This window comes from Nannobrachium achirus (genome assembly GCF_963921795.1).
Source record: "Nannobrachium achirus genome assembly, chromosome: 21".
Classification (NCBI taxonomy): Eukaryota; Metazoa; Chordata; class Actinopteri; order Myctophiformes; family Myctophidae; genus Nannobrachium; species Nannobrachium achirus.
The window spans coordinates 35,243,847-35,264,522 of NC_137828.1; the positions used below are offsets into that span (position 1 = coordinate 35,243,847).

Below are 20,676 nucleotides of genomic sequence, written 5' to 3' on the forward strand. Positions count from 1 at the left end.
GGAGCGCCGCACGAGTTACGAAGCCGTGGTGAATACAATCGTTATATTTATGCCCAGGCCGTAAGGCCTGGGCAAGCCCACGCTAAACGCCCTGTCCAAGTGACTACAATGGAGCTAATGGCTAATGGCTAAACACTGCCGAGCTAGGCTAGTAAATAAAGAAAGAGAGTCGAAAACGAGTGACGTCAGCGCCTTCACTAGTGAATGGCTGTCGTCGCCATCTGGTGGTGATTGGTGTGTGGTGAACGACAAAACAAGCGCTCTTACAATGAACGTCCTGAGTTACCCAAACATACTGTAACATATATATACAGTCAGACAGACAGATAAAACACATGTACTGTACTTGGCACACATTGATCCAGACATATTCACACCATTGCATGCACAGGCCTTTGCCACACACACACACACACACACACACACACACACACACACACACACACACACACACACACACACACACACACACACACACACACACACACACACACACACTATACGCTCTCCAGAGGCTTATTAGCAGGGCAGTGAATCATAGTTTCCTACCTGGTGAGGACCACTATACAAACACCACCTCTGTGTGTGTGTGTGTGTGTGTGTGTGTGTGTGTGTGTGTGTGTGTGTGTGTGTGTGTGTGTGTGTGTGTGTGTGTGTGTGTGTGTGTGTGTGTGTGTGTGTGTGTGTGTGTGTGTGTGTCTGTGTGTGTCTGTGTGTGTGTGTGTTCACTCGCGCATGCATGTGTGCGAGCGTGTGTGTGGTTGCGCACGCGCGTGCATGCCATTTTCCCTGTCTGTCTCTCTGTCGTCCATCTGTTCCCTATACTTACACCTTGATTTATAGTCTTTATTCTTTCTCTTTAGTCCAGACAGTGCATATAATGTAACATGGTTTATTATACAGTATATCCCCCCACCCCTGTGTGTTTGCAGAGTGTCTCCGCTGCAGAAGTCAGAGATCGTGGACATGGTGAAGAAGCACGTGAAGGCCATCACGCTGGCCATCGGCGACGGTGCCAACGACGTGGGCATGATTCAGACGGCTCACGTAGGAGTGGGCATCAGTGGCAACGAGGGCATGCAGGCCACCAACTCCTCTGACTACTCCATAGCACAGGTGGGAAGAACACTTCCTACATACAGTTAGGGATGGGACGATATGAAAATGTCATATCGCGATTATTGTGGCCCAAAGAAATCGCGATTTACGATATCATTGTGATAATCAAAAGGTCCCCAACATCCATTATCCTGGGGCGGAACATTTGCCAAAAAATAGCTGATCAGCTTGTAGATCGACTATTTTTTGGCAAAGAGATTTGGTAGAGAGTGGGGGGAAAAAAGTACATATATTATGGGTTAAGTACGTTTTACAAATAGAGGGGTTAAAATGGTACAGGATATGCAGCTTGGCAAAAGGTGAATTTATCCCAGTGCATGACGGAGGACGATTTCACCATTAATTAAATCTCCCCGATATGATTACGACGTGAGTGTTTTTTATCACGATAAACGATAATATCGCTTATCGTCCCATCCCTACTTACAGTATGTCGGGGCTGTCGGTTAGAAACCTCATTATGTCCAAAACCCTTCCTTTTACTATTTATCTTTTTTAAACTATTAAAATGGTGATGCTCATGTGCGACACTCTTGTATGATAAAGTAAGGTATTGATTTATGTAGAAATTTGGAGATGCAAGGTTTCTGCCTGACAGCAACGATATAGTATACAGCAGTGGTTCCCAAACATTTCAGGTTCGAAACCCAAAAGAGAGATTAAACGTTTTCCCGGGACCCAAACTAGTGACCCAAAATAGTGACATTTTTTGGGGGGGAATGGGAAAGGATTTTTGAAATATATACAGTCTATATCTAATAACTATTAATTTAGCGAATGTCTGTCCGTCCATCTGACCATCTGCATGCTGACATCACTGATACTACACAGTACACAGTTTCACCGCCATGGTAACCGTCTGTCTTCATGCTACTCTGATGTCCTAGTACTGACATCACAGATTGGCCTGGACACAGAACACCATGTATGGGCATAAAGATCTGCTCAACGGGCACTCCAACATGGAACACCATATATGAGCTTAAAGACCTGCCCAACGGACTCTCCAACATTACTTCTGAGACTCTTAAGGTGGTTGCACACTGCTGCGTTTTTCGTTGCGAAATGCGTTTTTCAGGGCAAGGAGATAAAGAGAGCAAGGGACCGAATGGTGCGCGAAACGGGCGGCAGTGTGCAAACTTGACTGACATAACGTGAGGTTGATTTCTTATTTGCGGGCTCCGAAATTTACTCCGATATTCGGCCCGAAAAACCAGCAGTGTGCAACCAGCTTTAGGCCTAGGCCAGACGAATTGGATATTTCATATATCCCAGATATTCCGATATCCACATAGAAAAATATCTAGGTCCACATGACAAAGATATCTAGGTCCCAGACCTCCACTTGGTGGACAAGCACACACACAGTAAAGTCTTCAGAGATATCCGTGTTCCATGCCTACACAGATCCAGTGAATCGGATATGTTTCAATATCTTCACTTATTTATCCGGTTTCAAAAGTATCCAGTTTTGTGGCCGAAATATCCAGCTTTGTTTGGCTGCAAGCCCCAATCACACAAAGAAATGTCTAGCTTCAGAAATATCCAGATTAATGTAGCCGGCACATTACATTCAATCCCTTAGATACTGTGCACACGTGCACACTCCCCCGGGCACAGGACTAGTTTTATTTTAATAGGAAAGGAAATTTGGATTTTTACTCATCTGTGACCTACAAATGGGTCCCGACCCACTGTTTGGGAACTAGTGCTATACTAGCCTAGCTGGAGCTAGACTTCATCCCCACACATGTTAAAACCTATGGTTAAAACATGGACACGCAGTTACTAGTTAGCTGCATAGTATATAGGCTGGCCCCAGGCTAGTGCTATACAGTATGTGTACAGTGTACACAAGTACAGACAGACAAGGCATTTCTGACATGGTGACTGACATACAGTACATAATTATCCACAGAGGGGTTAATTTTGGTATTACAGCAGCCTGTTGCAGAGTGAAAAATGTGTAGCCTCATTACATAACTGAGGAAAAGCTGTTGATACACAACAAATCGGAAAATATAGAGAAATGTAAGAATGCATCGTTTGTTAGAATTTTGCATCTGCACCCAGAATCACTAATAAGTGTAAGGTAAACCCTACTGGAAACGTATATTTGTATCACCATCCAAAGTTGTATATCTGCCAAAATGTCTATATTGTTTATTGTTTCCAATGCAATGTGAAGTGTGTAATGTGAAATGCACATATGCAGAGAATATACACACAGCTCAGAAGAAGCACAAATATGTAAACAAAATGTATAGAAGTATTAGTGTGTTGCACAACATGAATGACCAAAGTAGTGGATGAAAAATGAATATAGAAATATCTTCAGATGTGTATGTTAGGGAAGCAGTACACGATGTACAACTGTTATGTACGTACAGAATGTGCTTTTTTACACAATGCTTCATACACATGTGTCAAAAGAGGCATTACATATTTTTACATACATCATGACACAGGCGTGTAGAATCACATTACTTCTGCTGTTCATCTTCAGAACAAACACATAAATACACCAACACATGACTAATGCCGCAGCAATTCATACCCTTTGTTGGGACTTTTCGTGATCGGTAACACAAACGAAGAATACAGTACACCAGGGGTCCTCAATGTAGTCAGGCCAAGGACCCCTTAGTTGAGATGAAGCAGGGACCCCCCCACAATCTTTTCCTAGGTCATTTCCTAGTTTCATCGTTTGACAGCACAATCAGTGTATTTTGGATTCATGTCAATTTGTGTTTTCAGATATTTAACCACTTGAACTGTCAATACTTAATAAACTTGACCTTTCACTCTGTACTTAGTCAGCTCTTTTTCCCCTCTACACCAAACACGAAAATAGCCGAACTACAAGCTCACAACGCCTCGCAGTTCTCCGAATATGGACGTTAGGGTTCAAGTAGTTAATATAAAAAAGTAGGAAAAAAGGTTTCTATCACACAAATATTTGGAGGACCCCCTGTAGTAACTCTGAGGACCCCCTAGGGGTCCCGGACCCCCTGTTGAATACCCCTGCAGTACACACACACGAACACGCAAACGCACAACAGGGAGCTGCAGTAGCATCCGTTCCACAGATTATTACTGGTAGCACAGCCAAGTTGATTATTTGCACGTGTGTCTGTGGGCAAAGGAGAGCATGAGAGCGGAGGTGAGGTATTCAGGGGTTGTTAGGAATCTAAGAATCTTGTTTGTCCTTTTCTTACACACACACACACACACACACACACAGACACACACACACACACACACACACACACACACACACACACACACACACACACACACACACACACACACACACACACACACACACACACACACACCGTCTGCTCTCTAATTTGACTTTAATGCATTTATCTCTTGCCCCTTGGGTATCTGCTATGACTTATCTCTCTCTCTCTATCACTCCTAGCTTTGCTCAAGGGACCAAAACGTACTCCTACGTAGAAATGGTCTCTTTCTGTTTGCTCTGTATTTAACGTGAGCAATTTGTCTTTCTTCTGAAACGATATTAAACGTGATTAATATTTTTCATTCTTTTCTCCCCCTCTCTCGCTCTTGCTCGCTCTCTCCCTTCCATGTGATTGGCAGTTCTGCTACCTAGAGAAGCTGCTATTGGTCCACGGAGCCTGGAGCTACAACCGTGTCACCAAATGCATCCTCTACTGTTTCTATAAGAATGTGGTTCTCTACATTATAGAGGTAGGAGCTCAGCACCATGCCCCCATCTGTCTCTCACACACACACACACACACACACACACACACACACACACACACACACACACACACACACACACACACACACACACGGTTACATTAACAGAGACATTTTGCAGCTGTTTGTCGACTTGCTTGACAATGATGGATGAGGTGCCCCTCCGGTGTCTGCTTTCTGTCTCTATTACACACATGTACACATGTTGCGCACACACACACACATACACAGAAAAAGTGTGCACATCAGAAGTGGAGAGACCTTGAATCCAAGGGTTGAGCACTTTGTCTGCATGTCTTTTATGTGTGTGTGTGTGTGTGTGTGTGTGTGTGTGTGTGTGTGTGTGTGTGTGTGTGTGTGTGTGTGTGTGTGTGTGTGTGTGTGTATGGTGGGGGGTGGCGGTAGTTTTTTGAGGGGCATTTGTCAGCTGCAGTGCCCCTCCACACTCCTTGTCTGTTGGCCATTAATGATGACAGCAGGTGCAGCCTTGTTTTACCATAATTCACACGGCGGCCATTTTACACTTACTTCATACTTGGAGGGGGTTTGGGAATCCCCCACGGTATGAAGTACTGTAAGTGCAAAATGGCCACTGTGTGAATATGGTCAATGACTTCCGTAGTACAGGCCGCCTCCCTCCAACTGTGTGTGTTTGTGTGTGTGTGTGCCGTGCGCGTGCCGTGCATGCATTTTTGTATACGTTTGTTTCCATTATCATCTCACACTGGGTTGTAGACGGCCTCTGTCCACTTACCAAAGACGGTGTCAATGAGTAATGATGAGCATGTTAGCGAGTGTTTGTTTCGCTGACCTCACCCCCCAGGGCTGTGTGCTCCACTGTATATCCCAGGAATGCTACAACATCCACCAAACACCCCCCCCCCCCCTATCAGCCCACAGATCAGCCACTGTCTGCTGTAGTACTGTATATAATGTGTATGTGTGTCTCAGCAGGCGTTGGGTGAAAGTTTGCTTCAGGCCAGAGTCACACTTAGGACATGCGTTGCATTCAGGAGAATGAATAAAGGAGCACTTTGCCCATTTTCAACCTTATCTTCATGTAATTGGTCCTCGTTAATGCTCATTAAAAGATGGCACCATTTCTGTCTACTCACTCTGGGGCCTTTTCCACCGGCAAAGAACCGGTTCGGGTTCTTTCTCCCGCCTATGGGATGAACCAGAGGTGAGCTTTTCCACCGAGAACCGAGTTGGTTCCGAACCGTAAAAGTTGATTCAGGGCTGGTTTCGCAAAAACGAACCAAGGTTCCAAGAAAGTTGCCATCCCATAGGCGGGAGAAATAATCCTTCAATGACATCATCATCAGTGGGGATTGCAAGCTAATGGAAACTACATCCTTTCTCTTCCTGAGAAGCTGGCACGCTGAACTAGAAAATATTGTACTTGCATCAATAAAAACAGTTTAAAAACAGACCCCTGAAGATGACAACGACACATACAAAATGTGGTGAACTCTTTCTATCTTTCTGTCGGTATCTCCCCAGGGTGGTCTACCTCTCTTCTATTGTCAGTCACACTCATCCCCTCTCATCCCTTTGTTTGTGCTACAGCTCTGGTTCGCCTTTGTGAACGGTTTCTCTGGACAGATCCTGTTTGAGCGCTGGTGTATAGGCCTCTACAATGTGGTGAGTTTATTCTCTTCTCTATCACTCTTTATGCCTCTCTCACTTCTATGTCCTTTGTCTCTCTCCCTGTCCCTCTCTCTTTGACTCTCTTCCCCCTCCTCTCTCCATCCGTCTGTCTCTCTCTCTTCCGGTATCTCTCGTTCTATCTCTCTCTCGATTCAGTTTGTGCTCTTATCACTCTGGTTCCTGCATGCCAGGGAGGGTTGAGTGTGGGTGTACCTGTATGTGTCTTGGTCTATCTTCACTCTCACTGCTGGTGGACTTTTTTTACATTTGACTGCAAACGTATGCAAGCCCCTCCAGCCTTCCGTCTCTGGGACTGGTGGAATTCCTGTTCACGGTGTTGCTCTGATTGCAACATTGATTGGCCAAGCAGCGCATAACAAGCGCCGGCTCGCGGGCACGTGAGAGTGCACAGAGTTTACTTTCGGGATCATGCTATACATCAGTGGTTTCCAAACCTTTTAGCCCGAGACCCAAAAGAAAGATTTGTAGGGGTGTAACGATACATTTTAACAACAATACGATACACATCACGATACATGATTGACGATACTATACATGGACGATATTGGTTCATTCTTGGCGATATGATTCGATTCAATGATTTAAAATCGATATACTGTAGTAACTATTTAGCAAAGAAATTAAATCTGTGCGAAACGTGTTATTAGTTTGTGTATAAGGGAAAAATCTATTATGGATATAAATAAGTAAACACTGTGATTCTCAGCAAATACATAGATATTATATTTCAACACATATGGACAAACCTGCACATTGACATGAACTCAGAGATTACACACATTTATCGATAGACCAAGAGTAGCTTTATGGAATGGAAAAGTAATTAAACCCCTCTTTTTCATTTTCCTTCTTACAATTGCTAAATACCAGGCACAGATACTTAGTTCCCATACAATCAATTATTTGAACTGCAAAACGATTCCATAGGGATTATCTGCATTTTAAACAATATTGCTACGATGCAAAGCCAAAACGGTATGATATACACTTTTGCATATCGATATAGTAGATCATTGCAAATTAGAATCGATGTTTCGATTCAGTTACTATATCGTTACACCCCTAGAAATTTGTTGTTTCCCCCGGTACCCAAACAAGTGAAAATAGCAGATCTACAATCTTGTCTGTTTTTCCCCTTCTAATTTATGACATTTCTTTGTTTTTTGTATTCATTTATGAAATTCTTCTGAAATAATAAACTCAAAGTGTATGTAGTCGCAACTCGCGACACATACTGTAGACATTGGTCCCACTGTTTGGGAACCTCTTGCATACATGTAGCCTGGCATTGTCAGACTGGTGACGTAGATTCCCTCACTCATTCATCCAGGAACTTGTGAGTCATCAGTCAATGATGGCAATGCCAGACTAGCATACATGTACATTACCCCTATCATGATGTGATTTGATGCTTGTTTGTGTGTGTGTGTGTGTGTGTGTGTGTGTGTGTGTGTGTGCGCGCGTGTGTGTGTGTGTGTGTCCAGATCTTTACTGCACTGCCTCCCTTCACCCTGGGGATCTTTGACCGTCCGTGTAGCCAACAGAACATGCTCCGTTTCCCCCAGCTATACCGCATCACCCAGAATGCAGAGGGCTTCAATACCAAGGTACGCACGCACGCACGCACGCACGCACGCACGCATGCACGCACGCACGCACACACACACACACACACACACACACACACACACACACACACACACACACACACACACACACACACACACACAGAGAGGTTTATACTTGTGAGGACATCGCCATTTTAGGATGACTTTGAACATAGTTGAAAAAGTGCTGAAAAATAGCAGATTTAATAATATAAGGAAAAGCTTAAAGGAGCTATAGTCAACTTTTTCTTGAAAAACGGACGCTAAAATAAAAATGTCAGACTGACTTTGTTTACATCCCTCTTATTCTTCTATATGGATTGATAAGGAATGTAAACAAAGTTGATCTGACAATGGCCAAAATGATTAATTTATCATTATTTTAAGCTTTTTGTGGTCATTTTTGAATAGAAACACATATATGAAGCTTAATCTTTTTTATAAAATATATTTTTTTTCTTTTCTTTTTTGCGACAAAACAAAAAGTTGACTATAGCTCCTTTAATCACAAAATCCCTTGATCTGTTCCTAATTTTAATACTCAATTTAAATATCTTTTACTATACTTGTATTTTTGCATTTTGCCCTCACAAGTATAGTATAACTTACACACGCACGCACGCACGCACGCACGCACACGCGCGCACACACACACACACACACACACACACACACACACACACACACACACACACTGTATATGGCCATGGGTTTTGCAACCGAAGCCAAAATTAAATCATTATTCTGTCATTTCAGCTCTGTGTTTGACTTTTTGCGCCTTGTGGTTTGCATGGTGTGCGATGATGATGGAGTGATGCCTGCTACTTGTTTGGAGCTCCTGCGGGTAAACAGGACTGGCATGGAGGCTCACACTTCACCATGGCAACCTGAATTAAATTCATAGGCCCAGAATAAGGAAGTCTTTCATTTTTAGAGGGCAGACCAGCAGCCGTGTGTGTGTGCAGGGGCGTCACAAGTGGGGGAAAAGTGGGACTGAGTTACCAGGGCCCAAGGTGGAGGGGCCTTAATTTTTCTATACTTTAGCTATTTAAGAATAGCACATATACAAGCTCACAGCGCAGCACCGAATGCAGCGCTGCGAGCTTGTAGAAAAATGTGTGCAAATCTTTGAGTAATTTAATGTTTTAAGCGAACATTTGTAACTAAGATTTTGCTTCTTGGGGGTCCCTGGAACGAAATATTTTGAGATGTGGGTCCGTGGCCAAATACAGAACATTTTGGGGGTCCTTCACATGAAAAGGTTTGAGCACCACTGACATAGAAACATAGGTTTTTCAAAAAAACTCAGAAGGATTTGAAATAAGATTTTGGATTTTCTTTTTAAATGAGTGCCGCACTGCGAGCTTGTATATATCTGCTATTTTTCAATAGTTAAAAGCACAAAATGTGAGTGAATCCTTGTACCCAGGGCCCAGAATTTGATGCGACACCCCTGTGTGTGTGTGTGTGTGTGTGTGTGTGTGTGTGTGTGTGTGTGTGTGTGTGTGTGTGTGTGTGTGTGTGTGTGTGTGTGTGTGTGTGTGTGTGTGTGTGTGTGTGTGTGTGTGTGTGTGTGTGTGTGTGTGTGCGTGCGTGCGTGTACTGTGCAAGCGTGCGCGCGCTTGCACAGGAGGGCAGTTGTTGGTGGTGGTGATGGTAAGGACACGGTGCCAGTTGTGTAACTGTGAGGCATTTCTGTTTGTGTGTGTGCGCGGCCGTGCATGTGTGCTTATATGTGGCTGTGTGTGTGTGCGGACCTTGGCATTGGTTTTGCGCTGACTTTCTCCCTCTATCTACTGTGTGTCTTTCTCTTTTCCAGGTGTTTTGGGGTCAGTGTATCAGTAACGCACTGATTCACTCTATAATCCTCTTCTGGTTTCCGCTCAAAATGCTAGAGCACGGTAAGGAAGTCCGCCTGATTAGCACTCATTAACTGCCTTGTGCAGCTTGTTATTAAACCCATTTAGGCCTAGAATTATTGACTGCTTTAACCATTGAAAAATAGCAGATATACAAGCTCACAGCGCGGCACCGAGTGCCGCGCTGCGAGCTTGTAGATCTGCTATTTTTGAGAAAGTCGTGAAAATGTGTGCAAATCTTTGAATATATGTATTTTCAAAGCGAACGTTTGTAACTCAAATTTTGCTTCTGGGGGGGTCCCTGGAACTAGATATTTTGAGATGGGGTCTGTGGCCAAATAAATATCATTTTGGGGGTCCTTCACATGAAAAGGTTTGAGAACCACTGACACAGTAGTCTCTCAAGAACAGACTAACTGAGCTCCAGTCAAGTGAAAAGGACCTTTTCTTTGACGATGGCTGGCCAGATTGCTGACATAGAAACATAGTTTTTTTTCCAAAAATCTTAGAAGGATTCAAAAGACAGATAGAATCGGGTCAAAATTCAAATTTTCACGATTTTTCAAAAATAGCAGATCTACAAGCTCGCAGCGCGGCACTCGGTGCCGCGCTGTGAGCTTGTATATCTGCTATTTTTCAATAGTTAAAGCATAAAATATTGCGTCATAATGTGTTCAGGCCTAAATGGGTTAAACCTCAATACTGTACATCTATTCTAGACCCTTGTTTGTGTTCTCCACAGACTCTCCCTTCAGCAACGGCCACGGAAATGACTACCTGTTTGTAGGAAATATGGTCTACACTGTAAGCATCCTTGTTATTTCCCTCTCTGTGTGTGTGTGTGTGTGTTTATAGTTTGTATATGTATTTGTGCTCATCCCTGCATGTTTGCATTCATGTCTGTATCTGTGTGCCCATCGCGTCGTCCAGCCCCCTCGTGACAGCAGCAGATCTGCGGTCAGCACAGTCTAGTCTGGTCCAGTCCGTCTGTCTCTGCTCTCCACTCATTGTCCAGCTCTTTACTCCATCCTCTGCTTGCTCTTGAGTCTCCATGTATTATTCAGATCCCTACACTTAAGTTGTGTATATGTCAGTGTTGTTTATTTGTTGACGTTGCTCGTCTCTGTGTGTGTGTTTGGATTATAGAGAGCTCCGTGGGGCTCTGAATGTTGCATTACTGTGCGTTGTTTACAGTAGATCATTATTGTTACCAGCCGTGACAGCGTGGCTGGCATTGTTTTCACCTTGTGTGTGTTTGTGGTGTTTCATATGTCTTTGGACAGATTCTGTCAATGCAATAGCGTCACAATCTGGCAGGATACAGTCACAAAACGTGTGTAGTTGAGGTCATGACGAAGGCCGAATTTGAAGATGGGTGTGGTCTGAGCAAGGGTGCCATAAGTAGGGGGTAAACAGACCAATGGCTAGCTGTTACCACAAATGTGATACTGGCTCAGTAGTGTCAAACACTGGTCTTCCTCAGTCCACACCCAGTAGGTATCATGCATGATGTTTCACTCATGAAAAACAAAGTCACTCCTCATGTAAGGTGTTTCATTGCATCATACTCATCGATTTGGTGTTTCAGGCTCAGCTTTGTGTGATCCCATTGCAAGTTGGACTTTGGGGGTTTTATTTATTCACACAATAAAAACAGTACAAAAAGTAACAATTATTAAAAGACAGAAATGAGTGCAGGCTTAAACAAAGTTCTCACCTACACAAGTAGTAAGTTAAACATAGTAATCAAACATAAGACACGACAAACAAGTTGTGTGTGTGTGTGTGTGTGTGTGTGTGTGTGTGTGTGTGTGTGCGTGTGCGTGTGCGTGTGACTACATAATATGTTAGAAGCAAGTGGAGAGGCTTGATTCATCAGGCTGGCCCTCAATCTATGGTGTTTAAAGTTACTGAGTGAAGATGATTTCTCTGTCTCCCTCTTCTTCTCTGCCTGTGTGTAGTATGTGGTCGTTACAGTGTGTCTGAAAGCTGGGATGGAGACCACCGCCTGGACCAGGGTAAGAGTTCATGTCATTCATAAATGTTTATAATCATGCAGAACAACTTATAAACAAAGACACTTTATAACTGACTGAGTTATGTTAGTTAGTTATAATGTCTTGTTCCACTGAGCTTATAATGCATTATGACTAGCCCTTATCTATCTATAAATGCGACAAATCTCTGTCTGTTTGTTTGTTTGTAATCCGCGTATCTCGAGAACCGTTCGTCCCACCGGCTTCAGATTCGGCACGCGCGTTCCCCGCCGCCGCGCGGAGTGCAGTGCCGGGCCTCGACCCGACCCGACTCGCGGTTTTCCGAAACCGGCGCGAAACGTTCGGAATCTCCTTATGCGGAGCTGATTGTTGACATCAGGCTGTTCCGGAGGAAATCGGCGCAAGCGCTGAGTCATTGTGACATCACTTCATAAAAGGCTCTGACATCACGTACGCCACATGAGTCAACACAAAATCTCTGTGAATGTGTATGTATGTATGTAATCCGCGTATCTCGAGAACCCTTGTTCCCACCGGCACGCGCGTTCTCCAGATATGGGCATAAAGTCTGACATCAGAGTTTTCCGCAACCGGTACTGTGTGTGCAGAGATCTTCATATATGGGCATAAGTGGACAAAGACAAACAGATGGTCAAAACGGGTCCTATGACAACAGGTATATTGGGGTTTGCATTAAAGGCTGGGGCATTCATGGGGTTTGCATTAAAGGGTGGGGCATTCATTCCCTATTTCAAATTCGGCACGTGCGTTCCCCACCGCAGCAGGTAGTGCAGTGCTCGGCCTCGACCCGACCCGATACACGATTTTCTGGAACCAGCACGAAAGGTTCGGATTCTGATGTCTGACATCAGGATTTTCTGGAACTGGCACTGTGTCTGCATAGATCTCCATATATGGGCATAAAATGGATGCAGACAGACAAATACAGATATCTCCATATATGGGCATAAATGGACACAGGCAAACAGATGGTCAAAGATCTCCATATATGGGCATAAAGTGGACGCAGACAGACAGATACAGATATCTCCATATATGGGCATAAATGGACACAGGCAAACAGATGGTCAAAACGGGTCCTATGACAACAGGTATAATGGGGTTTGCATTAAGTTTGTCTCCTCCTCCATCTGTTTGTCTGTGTCCCTTTATTCCCATTATGGAGATCTCTGTATCTGTCTGTGCCTCCGACTGTGTTGCAGACACAGTGCCGGTTCCCCCTTTAATGCAAACCCCATTATACCTGTTGTCATAGGACCCGTTTTGACCATCTGTTTGAAAAAGCGACAGAAATCTCATATATGGGCATAAAATGGACGCAGATAAACATATATCTCCATATATGGCATATATGGGCATACAATGGATGCAGAATCACAAAGATCTCCATATACGGGCATAAAAGGGACACAGACAGACAGATACAGAGATCTCCATATATGGGCATAAAATGGACGCAGATAGACAGATATCTCCATATATGGGCATAAAATGGACCCAGAACTATAACTGCAGTGATCTCCATATATGGACATAAAATGGACACCGACAGACAGACAGATACAGATATCTCCATATATGGGCATAAATGGACACAGGCAGACAAATGGTCAAAACGGGTCCTATGAAAACAGGTATAATGGGGTTTGCATTAAAGGGCGGGGCATTCATTCCCTATTTACATTGTTCCGAGTTGGCCAGGTCGCCCAGCTTCTAGTAATATGTAATAGATGTTGTTACAGTATATACATTATTTATGATTATAAACATTTATAATGAGTGTTATAAAGCCATCTAACCACATTATAATGAATTATAAACGCATTATAGACTCAACCTTAACCCTTTAAGTGCCTATCCCGAACATGTTCGGGATATTCTGGATCAAAAACAATTTTTTATTTGCTATTTTACTTACCCCGAGCTGCTTGGAGCAACGTGGGTGGTCCCGGCTCGCCCAGCGCTCACCAACGAGAGACGCTAGATGCTCCGACGATTTATTCCATTGAAAATGGTTTAAAATAAAGTTTAGACCCCCCCAATGTTCACCCAATGAACATTGGGGGGGTCGTATTCCAGGGCGGCGCGACGTATTCCAGGGTGCCTATCCCGAACATGTCCGGGATATTTAATAAAATGAATTATTTTATCGGAGGCCTCAACGAAGCCCCGGTCTAGACGTCCATCCTTGGCCGGGACTTAGACTCGGCCATCCACGGGCCGTATTCGCGCTAACGGCCAAATCGCGCCGCCCACTCCAATAATAAATCACATCTTTAGACAGGATTTTCTCCGGATTGTGTCCCCAGACCCAAAGAGAAAGTTTTTTGCGGCTGAAATAGCTTTAGATCGGGCTTCTAAATGGGTTAGCATTTTGGCTACGTGTCAGCTAGCTTCCTCCTCTAGACACCCATAGCCTTGACTGGAGTGAAAACACAAGCCAGTTGGGAGAGGGTCGACGAAAGCTATAAAGAAGGTCTATGGATACAGTTCTGGCACTCTAGCACCCCTTGTGGCCGGATGGCACTGTATGAGTTAATATACACTACAGTGTTAACCCGCAATAATCACTGTTACTTGCATTGTAAAGCTGTTTATGTACTGTACGTCAGCCTCTCTATGTACGTACACTGTAACTGTCCGTATCAAATAAAGAAGCCAAAGTCTGGCAGCTCTGCATTACAGCTAGCTTGCCGTCTTCATAGCTAGCAAAGACAATGCATTGACCCTGGTCACATGGCTGTGGGTAGGGGCGTATAACCATGTGTCGTGCCCATCCCAAACGTATGTCCACCGTCCGGGCAGACAGAGGGGCGTTGACACACCCCGTCCGCTCAGCTGTCCGCACAGCGCCCCTCTGGTAATGAAGAGTGGTCCCGTTGGTATTCACACAGTGTCCCCTTACAGCAGGACACAGGAAGAGAGGAGAGGAGGAAGTCCCGGGACAAGGTTGTCTATATTCAGACTGTGTGTTTAACTATTTGACCTGATTCTCTCTCTCTCTCTCTCTCTCTCTCTCTCTCTCTCTCTCTCTCTCTCTCTCTCTCTCTCTCTCTCTGTTGCTATTACTTTGTTCCTTCCTTCTCTACCCATCTCTGTCTGTCTGTGTCTCTCTCCTTCTCTGTCTCTCTGCTGTAGTTCTCCCACCTGGCGGTCTGGGGCAGCATGATTCTCTGGATGCTATTCTTCGCCGTCTACTCAGCCATCTGGCCATCGATCCCCATCGCCCCTGACATGCTAGGCCAGGCAAGTCTCCCTCTCCATTAACACATGCCACTCATCCAAGCGGCACATCCTCTGTTCTCTCCTCTCCTCTCCATCCCTCCGTCGCCCCTCCCAGGGTTGCCAGCCGGGTACCTGGCGCCTATCTGACGCTTCCCTCCTGGGTGTTCCGTGTCGGCACGGCCGGAGCCCCCCAAGGGAGATTTACGCCCCCCCCGACAGCCCCCCATCTCCGGGCTCCTTGCACCTGCCGAGCCCCCAGGCTTTTACGGCCCACTCTCGGAGGTGTTGACTCAAGAGGGTGGGCTGCTGCCGCTGTGTGTCTGTATGTGTGTGTTGGGGGGAGGGGGGGGTCAAGGCTCCATCAAGCGCGTAAGAAATGTCTACGTGAAATCCCTTGATTGAGGGTCCCGTTATAGAGGTAGGAGTGGGTGGGGTGTTCCATGGAGGAGAGTCGGGGGGGTTTGGGGGTGCAGCGGGCAGGGGTGTCACACCAAATTCTAGGCCCTGGTTAAAGGATTCACTGCAGGCCCCCCATGAATGTATTTCATTAGACTGAGAACTTTTTATGCTTTAACTATTGAAAAATAGCAGATATACAAGCTCACAGCGTGGCACAGAGTGCCGTGCTGCAAGCTTGCAGATCTGCTATTTTTGAAAAATCGTGAAAAGGTTTTTTGAAAAACCTATATTTCTATGTCAGTGGTGCTCAAACCTTTTCATGTGAAGGACCCCCAAAATTACATATATGTGGCCGCGGTTCGCTTAAAAATACATATATTCAAAGATTTGCACACATTTTCACGACTTTTCAAAAATAGCGCTGCGAGCTTGTAGATCTTCTATTTCTCAATAGCTAAAGTATACAATAATTAAGGCCCCTGCACCTTGGGCCCTAGGAACCCAGTCCCACTTTTCACCCCTTGTCCACCTTGGCAGTGTCCACCACTGTGCTGGAGGAGAGTGAAGGGGGGAGGGGTCCCCCACTGTGAGCCGAGTGAAAGGAGGGCTGCTCATCAGGCACCCCCACCCCCTGCCCTATTAATTCAATTTGTGTCAGAAATCAGGAATGTGGTCAAATAACTCTGCAGCTGCTATGGTCCAACTGGGGACTGACTGGTCAGAGATACTCAGCCGCCAGCCCCCCCTCCCCAGCTCCCCCACCATTCTCTCTAACAACCATATTACCTCCAGCGGTCTCCTTCCATCGATGTTTCCATCTGGCCATAGAGGGACAGGCAATGGAAAAGTCAAATTGTGCCTACGTGTTTTTTTTTTTGTTTTTTTGTTTTTTCAAAAGGGGAGAGAGAAAGAGGGAGAGAGAGAGAGAGAGAGAGAGGGAGAGAGAGAGAGAGAGATACAGACACAGACAGACAGAAATTAATACAGCGTGGCGTTCTGGCGCTGTGTGATTTGTGGTGGTTTGTGCAGTGGCAGAGGCAGAACAGTGTGTCCATGGATATGACAAAACAGAGCGGAGACAATCTACGAGCATGCCTCCAAGGTGCTTACACAGCCTATTTCCCAGTGTATTGTGTGTATGATGTATGCACAGTGCCGCGGATGTTAATCCAACACGGACAGTCTGTCTCAGTGTACGTAGGTGTTGCTCACAGACACACTGTGCGTGCGTGTGTGTGTGTGTGTGTGTGTGTGTGTGTGTGTGTGTGTGTGTGTGTGTGTGTGTGTGTGTGTGTGTGTGTGTGTGTGTGTGTGTGTGTGTGTGTGTGTGTGTGTGTGTGTGTGACTGTGCGTGTAGGTTGAATATTCTCTGTGCCATAGTTGTGTTTCCAGCTGTCTCAAAAAGACGTAATGCCTTTTTTCCGGTTGAGTTTCGAGATTTCCCCACTGAATATCGGCTGTAGCAGAGGCTGACTCCTGAGCCTGAACTATCTCTATCTCTGGATTGTACTGCTCCTGACCGGGGCTGAGAAACCGCATAATATCAGTTATTATATAGTCCCAATTACAGAGGTCATGCTGCATGGGAATAAAGTGTTTTACAACCGTTGACTTATAAGGTTCATGTCTAGAGACCCAAGACTTAAGCTTATGAAATACTATACTGCTAACTCTTGGCTTAACCACCTAAGCCTTATAGACATCGTACGACCAATGCTGAAAAATACAAGCTCAAAATGTGGTGCTATGGCGTTGGGAGCTTGTAAAGTTTTTCTGCCTATAATGACATGCACAAAATAGGGACGCCAGCCAGACTGAAAGTGGTTGAAATAATCAACAAAGGAGAAATGTATTAGGCAACTAGAAATACTGTTCCTACGAAACAGCGTGGGCTTGCTGCTCCCTCACTGGCTAAAGGCCCTGCCTTTATACTATCACTCGTTCATTTTAGGAGAATAACCTTGGTCTATAAAGTTTTGGTATAACATACTGATATAACATACTGGTCCCGAGCCAACGTGTTGTTGTTATTTATATCATGTCGCACTTGTTGGTGATGATGTCACCTAGAACGCTGCTCCTCATTGGCCAAGGGCCCTGCCTCGGCATTTTTTGGCAGAGAATAAACTTGACCCTGCCTTTGTACTGTCGGTCATTTTTTTGCGGAGAATAAACTTGACAAAGATTTGGTATAACATACTGGTCTTGCCTTTCAGCGAGCCCACAATAAATGGGAAGACAGAAATAAGGCACTGGCCGTAAACAGGCAGCGACAAGCAGATTGAAGGACTTGATAGTAGGTAGAGTGGGAGAGACAGATTGAGACACTAGTTAGGAGCGTGATTAACCCCCAGAGAGACAGGCTAAGGGTAATGGTTAAAGGTCAGCGAGGCTGACTGCAGCTGGACTAGACTGACACACAGCCCTACTTAGTGCAGTCACTCACTTTATCCATGTTGCATTTCTGGAGCGTTGGTATTGAAGTTCCATGGGTTCTGTGTGCGACTGAGATGAATGACAATATCGTCACCTTCTTAAAATATATTTTAAGAAGGAAAATATATGTTTGCCTAAATGAGCTCTTCATGACATTCTCATGCCACCTCTGGTAAAATTGCCTATATCCTTATTGAAAAGATCGTGCTGTTCCCACCACGCCCCAGTAGCATAATGGCCTACGTCAACAGTGTGACCTAGGCCATGATTTTGCCTAAGTCGCAGACAATGTGACTTGGGCCAATTCACATTGTCTTTTAGTCATTTAATCCTCTTACTGTATGTTACATAACTGACAGACTCTGTTATTTGTATGTCATTGGTCATATATTGTTATAAACATTTTGGGTCAAATGATTAAGAAATATCATATAGTTTTTTCTGTTTTCTGAAGAAAAGAAAAAAATGACATAGGCCATTATTTTAAGAAGGTGGCGATATGTAATGGTTCAACATGCATAAAAAACATTGTGGAAAATGAAGTTACTCATTTTGAGGTCTCGCCGAGTTTTTTGTAGTTTTGGAGGAGTATGCCATAAACGCTGGTATTCATTCTCGACATGCACAAATTAACACCACATTAGGTAGTTACAGACCGTCTGTGATTTCACCCAATGTACCATTTAGCATTATAAAGAATAAACTTCCAGCTGCTTTTTCTATTCTATGTCGCTCAGCTGCCATCGATGTACGTCATATGCAAGACCATGGCTTGAAATGTTCGTTTCCAGTCACGCAATTAAAGTTTGGAAAACAGTATGCTGTATGTAAATCTGAAACACCTTGTGTGTGTTTTTATTCTGTGCAGGCTGGAAGGGTGATGCAATGCTGGTATTTCTGGCTGGGTCTGATCCTTGTGCCCGCTGCCTGTCTTCTCATGGACTTTGCATGGAACGCGTGAGTAGCACACAATCGCCTCGTGTGTGTGTGTGTGTGTGTGTGTGTGTGTGTGTGTGTGTGTGTGTGTGTGTGTGTGTGTGTGTGTGTGTGTGTGTGTGTGTGTGTGTGTGTGTGTGCGCGTGCGCGCGTTGTACGTGCGTACGTGCGTTGTACCTGCCTGCGTGCGCTAAAAATCCATACAAACGCTTTGTGACTTAAATCAAACCTACGTCCCTCACTTGACTCCCTCTGGGATCATTAAAGTTACCGTAATTGCTGGACTATAAGCCGCACCTGAATATAAGCCGCACCAGCTAAATTTTGAACAAAAAACAAATGTTTACATATATAGACAACATGCCTGGCCACGCCCCCTACTTCCGACCGGAAGCCCTTTTTATATAAGCCGCACCGTTGTATAAGCCGCAGGGTTCAAAACATGGGAAAAAAGCCGCGGCTTATAGTCCGGCAATTACGGGTATATCTTGTAGTTATACGTGTCTGCATAGTACCAGCTCTCCTCCTGTGTGTGTGATGAACTTGCGTCTCTTGTCTTTTGCAGTGGGCGTCGTACTGCGAGGAAATCTCTCCTGGAGGAGGTGCAGGAGTTGGAGGCGCGGGCCGTGGACCCGGGTGCTGCTGTCCTCAGAGATGCTAGCGGCCGCAGGTACAACACACGGGCATTACACTGCAAAGCATCCTGGGAGCGTACCTGCATTCATCATTGTTTTCATTCATGTTCATTGACCATGTTTGTTTTATTTATCGTCACTGTTCGGTGGAAATGATCTGTGTTGGATCCCCTGTTTTTATTATTTAGTCCAGGGGTCTTCAACAGGGGGTCCGGGACCCCTAGAAATCCTCAGAGTTACTACAGGGGGTCCTCCAAATCTTTGTGTGACTTTTTTTCCTGATAACTTTAGCCGAAAATAGCAGATCTACAAGCTCATAACATTGACATTTGTGCTGTCAAACAATGAAACTATATGGAATCTATGATAAGGTTATGGGGGTCCCTGCTTCATCTCTCTCTCAACTAAGGGGTCCTTGGCCTGAAAACGTTGAAGACCCCTGTATATGGTTTCTGCCCGACAGCGGCGTTATGCTTTTTCACTGTGACATGCCATTCATTCTCTTTTATTGACATACTGTATCATGGGATAGATTTGACTCTTTCCCTACCGTTTATAATTCATACAGCATATCCATTATTAATTCACATCTTACTGCCCCTTATTGAGATTTTACTAGACCACAGTATCACAGTGACTGGTTTTGTTATGATAACTTGTGATTAAATGTGCCCTTTTTTTGTGGCTTTACCATTTACAAGCTTGGCATTAAGCAGACTCTCTTAACCAGAGCGACTTAAAATAAGCAAGGTAAACAGTAACGCATACATCAAATGCAGGGAGAGAGTGTAGTGCCTCATTAAATTAGGACAGGTTAACCAAGAACCTACATGTAGCATCAGTCTAAAAACAATATGCTATCAAAATAATGATCTGTACATTGAACTATTGGATACCAAGTGAACAATGTACCACCTGTCTAAATAATATGCAATCTAGATTACATTTCAAGTTTCACTATAAACATTTCAAAATGATTCCATGCTCTAAATAACATGCGATCTAGATTACATTTCAAGTTTCACTATAAACATTTCAA

The 20,676-nt window shown here is 44.5% G+C and overlaps 1 protein-coding gene across 7 annotated transcripts in view; it reads left to right on the forward strand.

Annotated features, from left to right (window-relative positions):
• The window catches only part of atp8a2 (ATPase phospholipid transporting 8A2), a 90,276-nt gene that overhangs the window by 60,776 nt on the left and 8,824 nt on the right, over window positions 1-20,676 (forward strand). For all 7 annotated transcript variants that reach the window (XM_080752239.1, XM_080752242.1, XM_080752240.1 and 4 more), the window contains 10 exons: window positions 933-1,116; window positions 4,726-4,836; window positions 6,421-6,495; window positions 8,007-8,129; window positions 9,949-10,030; window positions 10,731-10,792; window positions 11,950-12,006; window positions 15,145-15,252; window positions 18,935-19,023; window positions 19,568-19,672. In XM_080752239.1, coding sequence (XP_080608365.1) covers window positions 933-1,116; window positions 4,726-4,836; window positions 6,421-6,495; window positions 8,007-8,129; window positions 9,949-10,030; window positions 10,731-10,792; window positions 11,950-12,006; window positions 15,145-15,252; window positions 18,935-19,023; window positions 19,568-19,672 — 996 coding nt within the window. The remainder of the gene's footprint in view (window positions 1-932; window positions 1,117-4,725; window positions 4,837-6,420; window positions 6,496-8,006; window positions 8,130-9,948; window positions 10,031-10,730; window positions 10,793-11,949; window positions 12,007-15,144; window positions 15,253-18,934; window positions 19,024-19,567; window positions 19,673-20,676) is intronic.